General features: G+C 34.3%; 1 protein-coding gene across 1 annotated transcript in view; it reads right to left on the reverse strand.

Moving 5' to 3' along the window:
• CSMD1 (CUB and Sushi multiple domains 1) overlaps positions 1–13392 on the reverse strand; it is a 1094767-nt gene that overhangs the window by 34977 nt on the left and 1046398 nt on the right. Inside the window, exons 55-56 of the mRNA XM_071548449.1 lie at positions 4986–5174; positions 1747–1920 (exon numbers count right to left, since the gene is read on the reverse strand). Of these exons, the coding sequence (XP_071404550.1) occupies positions 1747–1920; positions 4986–5174 (363 nt within the window). The remainder of the gene's footprint in view (positions 1–1746; positions 1921–4985; positions 5175–13392) is intronic.

A 13392-nucleotide genomic window follows, 5' to 3' on the forward strand; every position in this document is an offset into this window, starting at 1 on the left:
TCTCAGCCATCCTGGGCACAATCATTCTTTCACTGACATTATGACAACGAATTATTCATACTGGATTTTGATGGAGTAATCTCCTGAATATCTAACATGGAAAATGAGGTTCTTTTTATAATTCTATATACCTTTGAGAAATTAAACATCTTTTTAGGGTTTTCTTTCACTGTTTTTAGATAGTTTTTCTCTGTTGATTTTTTTAAATAAAGCTAACACAGACAGATTTGCATTTTCCTAGGCAATCCCTTTACTCTCAAGATGGTGCCCCATGGTGTTCAAATTTAGAAAATTAAATTCTGCATCAGTAACAGTATTTTTGTTACTCTAGACATATTTTCCCCCCTCAAGGAGATAAGTATTGTGCTCTTTAATGTTTTCCAAATCTGAGTCTATGAAAATATTACTGTAGTCGTAACTGCTACCTGAAGAGTCTCAATTATTAGCCATTAAAATTTCCTTCCACCAGCATAAGAACTTTCCTTACAGTGAGAAGTGTTGGATAACAGTACTTCAGGGCTCTGACCATAAAAAATTTAAAGTCTAGGCGCAATTTCATATGTGGCATATTATGCTGAATAAAAAGTGGAAAGTAACATAAATGTGGGCTAAAGATAAGCAAGGAAATGCTTGTGTGAAAACTATATGATTGTCCTGCAGACATTGTTTTCAGGTCTAGGCACAGAGACCACGAGATCTAGCAGTGTGAGAACATTATAAACTATTTCTTCCCTGAGCAGCAGAGAACAGAAAAGTAACACTAGTGATTTAAATTCACTTCCTTTTACCAATAGGGGAATTTTTCCAAATTTCAAATTCTGCTCAGTATCCTTTCAGAATCAGGTTATAAATGGATCACTTCAATGAACATTTCTTTAGAGCTTTTTTCAAAGCACTGAATTTAAATAGCTCACACCTGTTTAAATTATGTCAAGTCTGAAGTGAATTGCGTTGAATCAGATCAGCCCAACAGTGGGCATGTCCAAGAGTTCCCGGGAAGTTACAAGAAAATAGTATAATGAGTAATTATGAACAATTTTTTCACTAGGAAATTTTCTTATTAAATTAGTCAAGTTTTGTTATATACTGAAATGTGTAGATTTGTTTCCCTTAAAAAACCTATTAATATGACTTGGATGTCCTTAGTAGCCAATCCTCGCCTGAGCTCATCACTTCAACAAAACTGTGAAGTGTTTTATGGCTTCTCATTTTGCATATTCTAACGAAGAAGGAACTGTTCCTTTACTTCCTGACAGCACCAAGAACATGTCAGACATTTATGGTATTTCCACATTGCAACACCAATAAAATATATTTCTGTAAATGAAAAGAGGAGCAAAGTGTATGAAGTTTACCACTCTTATCTTTGTTGTGTAGTTGGGTTTTTTTTCCCCAGCATCTTCTGATGTAACAAACTTTGCTTACACAAAACAGTGCTCATAAAAATAAAATTGAATACAAGTGTCATTTTTAAGCAAAGCCCAACCAGGCTTTAAGTATTGTTTTGTGTGTTCAATACACAGCAGTATACAATAGCATCTAGCTAAGGAGTGAAGTTGTGAATTAATGACAAAAAAATTGAAAGAATTATAATATTTCAATAAATGGATATGATACAGCTGAGTGGCTATTGGTGAAATTAAAATATATTTGGAAAAGAAACAAACGTGACTGTAGCTAAAAAGCTTATGATAGTAGCCTCATTCATGCGACAAGGTGACATTCAGATATGGTTGGTACAAATACCTGAACAGTGAGGGAGGGTCCCACTCCAGTGGCTATCTTCTTGGCACTCCCTTGTAGAATTTCCTATGAGCCTTCGACCCGCTGTGCAAGAATAGTGAACTATGGAGCCATATGTAAATTTGTCTCCTGAAAGAACTGCATTTGCAGGTACCCCAGGATGTCCACAAGAAATGGCTAACAAAGGAAAGAGCACGTTATTACACAATATTTTCATGGCACAGAAAAAAATCTATTCTAATCTAAATATAAGGCTAGTTCCACACAACATACACTTCTGTCTTGATTTAAACTCTTGAATATCTTCACCTTGCTGTTGTTATAGATGATTTGCTGGTCATTTGCAAGATTAAGCACAAAACTACACATAAGACTAACCCATCCAGTTTAGCTTTTTTTCTTAAAATGTAGAGCTCTCTTTCCTCATTCATTTCTGTTCACTGTCTTTCCCTACAAAGAGCACATGTTACTTCAGTTAAGGTTAGAAAAAAAACCAAATAAGGTCAATGTTGCAATGTGCTTATGCGTTACAGACAAGATAATGCTACGTGGCTTCGCCGTATCTATAAATTAACTATAGATACCGTTTAAGCAGTATAGTGAATCAAAATACTTCTGTAGTATTATTATAGCAACATATTGCACTGGACTGAGCAAAATGGATTACTGACTTTTTTGTAATTTTTAATCACATTTATGGTTGTTAAATGTGTACATTTTGTTTGGGAAAAAAATTCAGATAAACAGTTTTGGTACATAATAACTAGCAGACAAGCAGATCAAATCTGTTATTTGAGGAAACATAAGTCATATTAAGGTGAACATGAAATCATATTCTGAATGTCTTTTGTATAGAAATTAGGTCATCCAGTAAAGAAAGAAATAACAACAAAAATAAATTTTGCAGGCAGCCTTTAAATAGACCATTTGAACTTCAGCAGCTTGATAACTTACTTGAATGAATGACCTATGACTAAAATATCTTTTTAGAAAATGTCTCCCTATTTTTCTGATGAAAATTTCTGACAGATGTCAAACTTATCTCTGTTATACCAGATCCTGTGTTAATGTCAATCTGACTGCACAATGGATTTCTTCCAAGGGTTGTGGTCCTGACCAATGCTATGTGTTTCTCTTGTGTTCCTTGGGTGGGTTTAGCATTCATGTAACAAACAGTATACCAAATCAGGAGACTAATCTGGCTGAACAGTACTCCCACAGAAGAAAAAAAAACCAACCCCGCAGTGTTTTGTTTTCAGCCAGATCAGTTACCTTAGTGAGCTTACTGCAGTACCATGCAAATGAAAGTCCTGCCACAGTTCTGGAAGGAACTGCAGCGAGTCATCAGATTTTATCGAATAAAACCACACATAGGTAACCTTAAGATGGGTTTATAATGATTTGTAGTGAGTAGCACAAATTTTTTCCACATTAGGATGAAGAAAAGAAGCATCTATTTTTAAGCAATGACATGCATAGTTTGCCGTACATATAAAACAGCAGTCAGAAATTTCTAGTTGCTTACTCTTGAACTAGAATTGTTCACAGTAAACTGTGTCTACTTTGGGTTCAAAATTTATCTCACCCTAACCCTAACCCTATCACCAAAATCAATCTTACAGTTGAAAAAAGAGATTATCACTGATAACTTTTGAAAATCCCATCTCTCTTATATTACTTGAAAAGGCTCTCAGTGACTTAATCTGTGAATAGATCAACAGATCTTTCTTCAGAAAGAGTCCTAATCATTTCACTGAGTTTTTCTTAGGAGAAAGAAATTGAAATTTGTTCTGATGATACATAGAGTTCAGATGGTGTTTCAGTCCACCAGCAGCAAATTAGCAACAGTTAATCCATTAGGTCTTTGAGGTTTGTAGGCACCTTCGAGGCTCATTTGAATGTTCCTATGGACTCAGTCAATAGTCCCCAGAGTAAGGTCATGAATTCTTATTCTGAAGGGATGGATACCTACGATTTTTCTTAAGCTCTGTCCACAAGTAGAAAGTCATATAAATGCTATCAAATTATCAAAACACTTGATGTGGAAAGATGAGTAGCTATTCCAGGAGATTTAGATTCCCCATCCTCTTCTGCCCCTTGCATAAGGAGCACTTCAGCAGACTGAAAACCCAATCCTGGAATTAGGAAGGGATCCCTGACAGATTTGGGCCATGAACTTTCATAATGGTTTTTGTAAGATACCAAAAGTGAGAAACATGCTTTTATCCAAGTGAAAAAAAATTATGCCACTTTTTGTATTTATAATGCTGTATTTTGACTAATTATTTTACTATTAAAATGTGAATAAACTCATTTTTTCAGGTTATAGCTCTTATTGACAGCTAATGAAAGCCTAGACTGTCATGAAAAATCAAAATAAAACTGCTTGGATCATGTGTCATGTGGGTATTAGTTACATAGTAGTACAAAGACCAAGAATAATATAGAAATAAATTCACTAACTTAGTTACATCTATTGGTCTGGTATTAAAGTATAAATCCATAAAATAAATCATTTTTGTAAAAAAAAAATCACAATTTGTAAAGAAAAATCTTTAAAAATCATCTAATGTATTTCAAATTAAAGGATACTTTAATTTCATTTATTATTCCCTATAATTGCATTGCAAATCAGAAATAATGTCAGCAAATTAAGAGTCATCAGAGAAGAAAACTATTTCAATGAAAATCAAAGTCAGCCAAACTATTATTCTTCAGAGTTCTGAAGCTCACTGAATAGATTATAGGAAACCAGAAGATTTCTTCCCTCTCTTGGGAAAAAGTGATGGAGGAAGTCGGAAAAGACCCTCTTGAACAAAACTTTTCCATACAACATTTCATTAATTTGTTAATTACACATACTTCAATAAATCTGAAAAAAAAAATCTGATATAGCCATCAACAGTCTTAGACTACCAATCTAAATTATAACACACAAATGATAATTTTAGATTTCCCTAGCTGTTTTCAGATATCTTAAGAATTGATCAAAAGGGGAAATTAAAGTTAACTTTCTGACATTCAAAATAATACTTACACATCTCCCTGTAAATACAATTTTAATAATGAAAAATTGCATGATACCTTGTCTTAATGTTTTCTTCTTGAGATGTACAATATGCAATATGTTTAACCTAAAGTCCAATTTTGTTCTTCGACCAATGGTTATGCTTTTTTTTCTCTATCATGATTTTAAATCACACACCACTCTTTAATGCTAATCTAACTGAATGAATACTTACACAGACACTTTGGTAACGATCTATCCCATAATCCATTAGCTTTACAGGTCAGGGCAGAGGAGCCCAACAGATAAAAGCCCTTCTTGCAATGGTATGCCACACTTGTTCCATATTTGAAACTTTCAGGATAATTCTGCTGCCCATGCCGAATTGCATTTTCTACAAAGCCAGGATCAGAACAGTTCACCACTGTAAGAAAAACAATATTCATTACTGATACATAACATCAATATTGTAAGTATAACAATTATTTTCATTACTTCACTAGCAGCTCATAACTGTGGTCCATGTGATACACTTTGTGGGTTTTATTTGTCTTAAATATCAGAAATATTGACTCTTAAGTAACTCTCTAGGTCTTTTTCTTTTGAAAGCAACAGTAAAATTTTATTCCAGTACTTGTAAATAGTCTTGGACATACAAATGGGACAAAGATAAAAGAGAAATTGGAAGAATTCTTTATCATTCTCTTGATAGAATTAGTTTGGTCTTCTCTGTAAGTTTTATGTGAAGGAAGACAACTTAAAATCAAATTAGCATACAGTTTAAAAAAATTTTAGCATTTTCTTTTCTAATTTCCTGTAGTAAGGAAAATTGTTTCCATGATTAATAAGAACATTTTCTTCTATTAATGTGTAGAACAGAAAAAGGAAGATGGTGAAAAATCAAATATGTCATTGTGGAACAGGAGTGATAGTAAGCAACAAAAAGCCTTAAGTAATTTTTTTTTTTTTTTCAGAAACCAGTTAATTTAAAAAAAATGAGTATTTCATGGCTATTTAATTTTTATAAAGTATATCTTCCCTCTGAAATCATTTGTTTTATATTGTGCAGTGAATATAGAATCATAGAGTTATTTAATAGTTTGCGATGGAAGGGACCTTTGCAAACACCCAGTTTTGCTGTCTGTTAATCTGAAAATTATCTGAAAAGCTACAAATGCCTACCCCACCTCTCTCCTGTCTTCAATGTATGAATAAATAATAAAAACACATGATGAAAAAATACATAAGAAATAAAAAGGGCAGAATATTATTAGTATCATAAAGTAAAGCTCATCAAACAATGACTGCCTTTCAAGTATATCATGTAGTTAAAAAAAATTCCTGAAAAAGAAATCAGTGGAGAAGAATATCAGATAAAATTATGCTTGTAGAGGTATGACATACAGAGTCACTAATGAACTGGTTTTTTATTCCTGAATCATGTATTTTCAAAGGGTTAAGTTTTATGACACAAGAAGTTCAAATTTGCTGATTAGGTAAAACACTAGAACAAAGCATCTTTTGCTAATATTAAGTCACTGAAAAAAACATTTCATTGAATCCACTAAAAAATGTCCTGATTTTATAGAATTATTAACATCCTAAAACTTAAGTTGGAGCAACAACCAGTTTTAAGTGGTTTTATTTTTATTTCTTCTTTAAAGTCAGAATCTTAAAAGTATTAAATGTTCATAATTTCAACCTCATAGTTCTAGACAAACATATACCTAGATCTGAAGAACATCCCATATGAACCCAAATTTTTCCTTCATAAAAATTATTTAAGAAATAATATTTCAGGTTGTGGGAAGAAGGAGAACCCTCTTTGGAATGAAAAAACCACATTTTTCATCTGCCAATTGTTATTAATAGCACTGAAGATACAATTACACAGAAAAGTCAAATACATTTAAAAAGCACTAGGTATTACACTAAGGTACATAAAGCACTAGTAAGGCATATCTAGACTGATGATATTCAATGAAAGAAATCCATTACATCTGGGGCTTTGTTCCTGAGCATTAGTAAAGCTACAGTCTCCTAATTGAAACTATTCCTAAAGTGTTTTATGGTGAATCCTATGAAATAATTCACCAGAGAAGTTACATTTAGCTTGCATTGTAATAGTTTAGCTTATATAGCATTATATCAACTTTTATTTAAATTTAGTGTTTTAAGCATATCAATTTTATACATAAATCAAATGAGTGCAGGTTGAAGAAATATGTGTTTACACTGATTTATTGACAGAAATAAACACCTCTTTACCTCTTTACTTTGTTTTCCATCCCATAAGGCAGGGGGAAATGTGAAATCCTAACATTTCACTGCGCTCTGGAAGCTGTGAAAAATCTGGATGTGGAAGTCTGTATTTGCTTTGAAGAACTCTGAAAATTCTTACTTCTGGGAATCTTTATTTTAAGTGTATTATCAAGAGAAAATGCTCTATTCTGTTGACATTACACATTTGTTGTGATTTTTTTTTCCCAGTGATTACTAATCACTGTCAACTAAGTCTAATTCTTTCACTGGGAATAGAACTATCATCACAGAATTGGGATGCATGTGAAAGTCTGTAAAATGTACAGTACACTGACAGGAAGCCTTGCCAAAATATTAACCAAGATCTGAATGAACTCATATGTCTGCATTCCCAGCGCAATTCTTTCTTACAGAAGCTAGCACAGTTCCCAGAAGCAACGCATGCTGCATCCCAATTAACCCTGTTTCTTAGGCAATTACACATGGTCTAGTGCTGGGTAGATGCCATTGCAAAGCTTCTGGTCTTGGAATAGCCTGCACCCTCTGCAGTTATAAGGTGCCTTGTACAAATACATCCTTAAATTCAATTTTTCCGCATGTGTATATGCATTTCCTCGTATCTATATGCATGCCTAGACATGCCAATTTACATGTTTGCAAATAGACTTGTTTGGATTACAATCTTTTCCTTTCTTCCTAAGTCATTTTTCCTCTGGTTTGGTTTTGTTCAGCTAAGAAAATAACACACCATTAAAACCATTAATTTTGGTAAAGCAGATTTTTAAAATATTTATATTCTAAATAATTCACAAAGATATTTATAGGGTTTAGCTGCCTTAAAAAAATCCACAAGTTTTATTCCTACTCCTTAAAAAGTAGTCAAAATAAAACTGTGACAATACATCTTTGAAATAGAGGTCTCAAATTATGTTTTTTATTAGGAAGATGGCTTATATGTTGCTCAGCTAGATCAGATTATAATGAACAAAAGACAGAGCTTTGATTCGCTCTCACAAGACTGGAAGTTACTCTGTTGTGCTTTCAATGTCTAAAAGCATTAACTATATAAAAATGTGTGTGTTATATTGTACAATTTCTTAACTTTCAATGAAAATGTGCTGCTAAATGTTCTCAGTTCTTTCATTAAAATAAATGTGTACATTGAGCAGTGCAGAGGCTTGTTTTGGTGATCAGATGTGTCAGATTCTGCACCTGGGATGGGGCAACCCCAGATGTACATACAGACTGGGGAATGAGATGCTGGAAAGCAGTGTCATGGAAAGGGACCTGGGGGTCCTGGTTGATGGCAAGTTGAATATGAGCCAGCAGTGCCCTGGCAGCCAGGAGGGACAAACATGTCCTGGGGGGCATCAGGCAAAGCATCACCAACCAGGTGAGGGAGGGGATTGTCCTGCTCTGGTCTGCACTGGGGTGGCCTCACCTTGAATATTGTGTGCAATTTTGCACACCACAATATAGGAAAGATATTAAGCTCTTAAAGAGTGTCCAAAGGAGGGCAATGAGGGTGGTGAAGGGCCTTGAGGTGAAGCCATTATGAGGGCACTTAATTTGTTTAGCCTGGAGAAGAGGAGACTGAGGAGAGACCTCATTGCAGTTACAACTTCCTCATGAGGGGAAGAGGTGGAGCAGGTGCCGATCTCTTCTCTGTGGTGACCAGGGGCAGAACCTGAGGGAATGACCTGAAGTTGTATCAGGGGAGGTTTGGGTTGGATATTAGGAAAAGGTTCTTCACCCAAAGGGTGGCTGGGTGCTGGAACAGGCTCCCCAGAGAAGTGGTCACAGCACCAAGCCTGACAGAGTTCCAGAAGTGTTTGGATGATACTCTCAGGCACATGATGTGTCTCTTGGGGATGGTCCCGTGCAGGGCTAAGGATCAGACTCAATGATCCTTGTGGGTCCCTTCCACCTCAGCATATTCTGTGTTTCTGTGATCGTTAAGTCCCACCCAACCCAAACCAATCTATGATTCTGTGCTTGCCTTTTTTATCCCTTTCTTTTTCTTTTTCTTTTCCTTTCTTTTATTTTCTTTTTTTTTTTGTTAATATTAAACATTAACAGGTTAAAACAAACACTGCTAGGAGCAGTTTCTGGAATCAAATCTATTCACTGTAAATGAAGGCACTAAGGAATAGGTAAAGACTATGTCAGAAGCTCATATGTCCTTTTACACCTTTTTCTGATCATAAAGGAATCTACCTTCTGTTCTTCAACAAACAACAAACATGAGTGATAGACATCTCCACAACACAGGAAAGTCTTTAAAAGAAGTCAATCTGATAATCTTCAGGCTGATTAAGACCTTAGACTCTATCATATGCTCAGTGAGAACTTGTCTACCACCATAGCCATTTAAAAAAGTTTTATGTTTTCTTGAGAGTCTTCATGAAGACAGCTTTACAATGAAGAATATTTGCTGTGTTCACACAGTACGTCCAAGATAGCGCTACTCTGGGGTAAAAAGTGGTGCACTGACTGAAGTTCTGAATGAGGGACAGAAATGCAGCACATACTGTGGCAGTCTCTTTGCTGGAATGGAGAGGATAGTAGAGTTCTACAGGCACAAACTTCTAAAAAAATACCTTATAGAGCAAAAGTGAAGACAACCTAACATGGCTTCATGGACTATCAGTCACATAGAAATCTCATCTGGGAGTTGTGAGAACTTCAGAATAACAGAAAGTACTATTTTTGAAACTGTAATATCAAATGCTTATTTTATTTCTAGGTCAAGATGAGAAACAGTGAAATACTGCACAGATAAAAACATTATAAAAGTAAAAGGCAGTTAAAAAAACTATTAAACCGACATTTTAGAATTTGCTCAAAATAAAAAAAAAAAACCTTTTTTTCAATGTAATTTAGAGAAAATCATTGCTATTGTACTCAAATATGCACTAGCTTAGTTGCAACAGAAGACTGAAAATAATAGTTCAATTTTTTTGCAATATTAATCTCGGAATATTCTACTGAAATAGAAACAAAATCTGATGCATATTGCAAAATTCTCATATTTATTGAAGGTTTTACACTTTCATTACAATAAGCATTTTCTAAAATTCCTCTCCTTACTCCTTAGGTTCAATTCCTAACACGCATTCACAAGAGTTGTCCCTTTTATCAGTGCATTTAAGATTATTATCATAAAACAAAATCAAACATGAATGCTTAAAATTATACCTTTGGTTTAATGGGTAAGCATGACAAGTTAGCTTTTGGAAGGTCAGTAGTAGAAACTAAGTAAAAAGAGTTTCGTTTCATGAAGATATGCCAGCCTAAAGCTACCCAAAAGCGATTCTAACTGAACTGTTTCTGCAAGTCAATAGGGAGAATTGAAAAACTTAATTCTCCATGCAGACTAGAAATATGCAATGTTCAAGGAATATATTGAAGTCCCAAGGTATCAATTTGTGTGATACCAAGTTCTCATTCCTATACCAGTAGTATCTGTTTAGACAGCTCAGTGATGAATGAAATACAAAATATTCACTGAATGCATAATTTAAACATGTGCTCTGTGCACCAAAATTCTTGCATCATACAAGGTCTCATAAAATGATTATGCAAGAGATTGCTACCCCTCAAGTTTAAAAGTAAACAAAATTATGCCGGCGGTGCCATTTAAGATCAGCTATAGAGCTTTGAATACATATATACAAGTGTGCTGTTGCTAAGAAGGTCTGCAGTAAAGGAGTATTTTAGAAAAGAATTTGAGTTGGCCAGCATACAGAACTAAGGCAGTATTTTCCCTGATTGCCTTTCGCCCTGGGGACTCAGTTGTAAATCACAGTGAGAGCAGACGGAGATTGCTTTCTCTCAATGACACCTGTCAAGGGTTATATGGGAAATGAATTCTGGCAGTCTCAGTTTAGTCTTCTGAGAAAAGCCGGAGAATGCTTCAATTCTGCCCTGATAACTTTGGAATCTCACACTGAGTACATGCAAGTCTTTAAGGACAAAGAAGTGAAAAGACCATGTCTGAGTCCTTCAGGGCAGCTTTCTGTTAAAAAGTTGAATGATCATCAAAAAGTACATCATTCACAGTAATTCATTTCTTGTTCTCACTTTTTTTTTCTTCTCTTGACAGAAGCAATCTTAAATTTCTCTTATAAAATTTCAAATCTTTTCTTATTTGAAAAGTATTGCATTAATGTTGGTATCTAGAACATGTATAGGGACTGACAGTTAGTAAATAAAGAGTAGAGAATTCACTCTGACTTTTTGACAAGTTCTAACAAATTCTGCCTATGAAAAGAAAGCACTGCTTGTGAAAGCATGATGACAAAATTTTCAGTAAGCAGAATTTTAGTAAAGTTCAATGCAAAAGTCAACAGTACACAACAAAGATAACTTCTCAGATTTTGCCAGGTATTATGATAGCAAATTGATCAGAGAGATAAAGTATTTACCTGTTATTTTTCTCTACAAATTTTATCTGTATGCAAATTCAGTGGGCATCTTTGTATAAGTAGTATCAACACAATATTTGTTGTCAGAATAGTACAAACTCTGAGGTAATGTCTTAAAGTCTTTTTCTTTAGATTTTTTCTTAATAAGAGCATTGTTTTTCACATGGAAGAGGAACTCTATTCAGTTGTCCTGGAAGATGTTTCTACTACCTTTTGAGATGTCTTTGCCTTATCTCCAGACAGGTTTCCCTCCAGAGAGGCACAGCAATAATTTTAAGTTTTATGTCATTTCTGCCAGATTCAGGGAAATATCTGACACTGTATAGCATCTCCCATGGCACCTCATGTCTTTATTTAGAAAACTTAGTCATGTGCTAATTAACCTTCTGCAGGGTATCAACATGCTATTAACATCAACAGCTCAGGTATATCTGACATTTAAAGTATAAAAAAAGTCACAGCAAAGGCCTCTGACTTTGGAAAAACAAAACTAAACAAAACACAACATTTCTCTGCTTATATGAATCCTTGGTACCACCATAGACAGAAAATTGCTTAAATTCAGAACTGCTTGATCTTTGGATGAGAAAAATTGGTCATCAGTTTCAATCTCTCCCACCTTTCTATCAGCTGTCATCAGAAAGATTACTTTTCTTGTCAGTGAAGGAGTGGAACATATTACCACTGGTTCAAATGATATACCCACTAAAGAAAATACAATGATGTTAGTGATTCCTTGTAGATACTAGATTCTTGATAAGACAAAAAAGGCTAATTAAACTTTTCAAGAATCTGTCAGTAATGAGATAAAGAAAGATAAATCTTTCAAATTAGAAATTGAGTATAAACGCCTTATAAATAAAAAGAGACCTGAATTCTTTATTATGAACAAATACCCTGGATTTACTGATAGAGACTGGAGAATGTGAGCTAACACAAACCTCCACAACTCTGCCAAATGGATCCTCCCAGCAAAATATTTCTGGTTTTAAAACACATTTTTAATAGGACAAAAGGTCTTAAATCTCATTTATAAGAAGATGAATTCTAAAGGGAAAAACCAGAAAGGTTATACACTTTTCCTCATACAGATTATGAATACGGTCTTCCTTAATACAGGCAGCAAGTGATAGGCCAGGCTATCCAATGCCAAAGCAAAGAAATCCAAGCAAGAAAATCTCCTTCTTACAAATACTTGCATTCTAGAAGATTAAGTTAAGTGTGTTATTTAATACAGCAGTTCTGACTTCAAGTATAATATATGGAAAAATGACCTGCAGCACAATCATGAGTACAGAGCCCTGATGAGGCAATTTGATTCAGTTCTAATTTTGGTGCTTAAGAATTATTATGAAAAGTAGAAAGCATAGACATTGCCTTTCTGTGCACCCAAAGACGAAATAGAAAGTGGTTCCAAACTGCTAATGAAAAAAAAATCCACATTGAGCATGCTTGGCTTAGAATTTAATATTTTCATAGCTAGTTCTGGGGTAGCACATTCAGGCTGCACCAAGTCCTACTCAGGTTTGCTGAAGAGAACAGAGATTTCGGTATTGGAATTTTCCTGAAGTAATTTGATTCAAGTTTAAAAGCAACTGACTACTTGATCTGTTCTTTATCAAAGAAGAGAGTCCATGTACAGAGGAAAATGTCTCATCTCACAAATTATGAATTTAAAATCATATTTCAGTGACCTTGACATTCCAGAAAAAATTATAGGAAATCTTTTAAAAATACTAAATATACCAAGACATAAAATGTAAAATTTAAAACAGCTACTAGAGTTTAAATGATTCAAAAATTTGGGGGTTTCTATCTCACAAAGTACCTGAGCATCACAATATGCTGTTTCATACTTGTGACAGAAACAGCAGGAACAGTTTTTCCAAGGCATAGGTATTTTAAGGATTATGTTACCTCAGAGCACAGGTCCAAATTCAATATTAAAAAATG

Source organism: Pithys albifrons, chromosome 2 (genome assembly GCF_047495875.1).
Source record: "Pithys albifrons albifrons isolate INPA30051 chromosome 2, PitAlb_v1, whole genome shotgun sequence".
Lineage (NCBI taxonomy): Eukaryota > Metazoa > Chordata > Aves > Passeriformes > Thamnophilidae > Pithys > Pithys albifrons.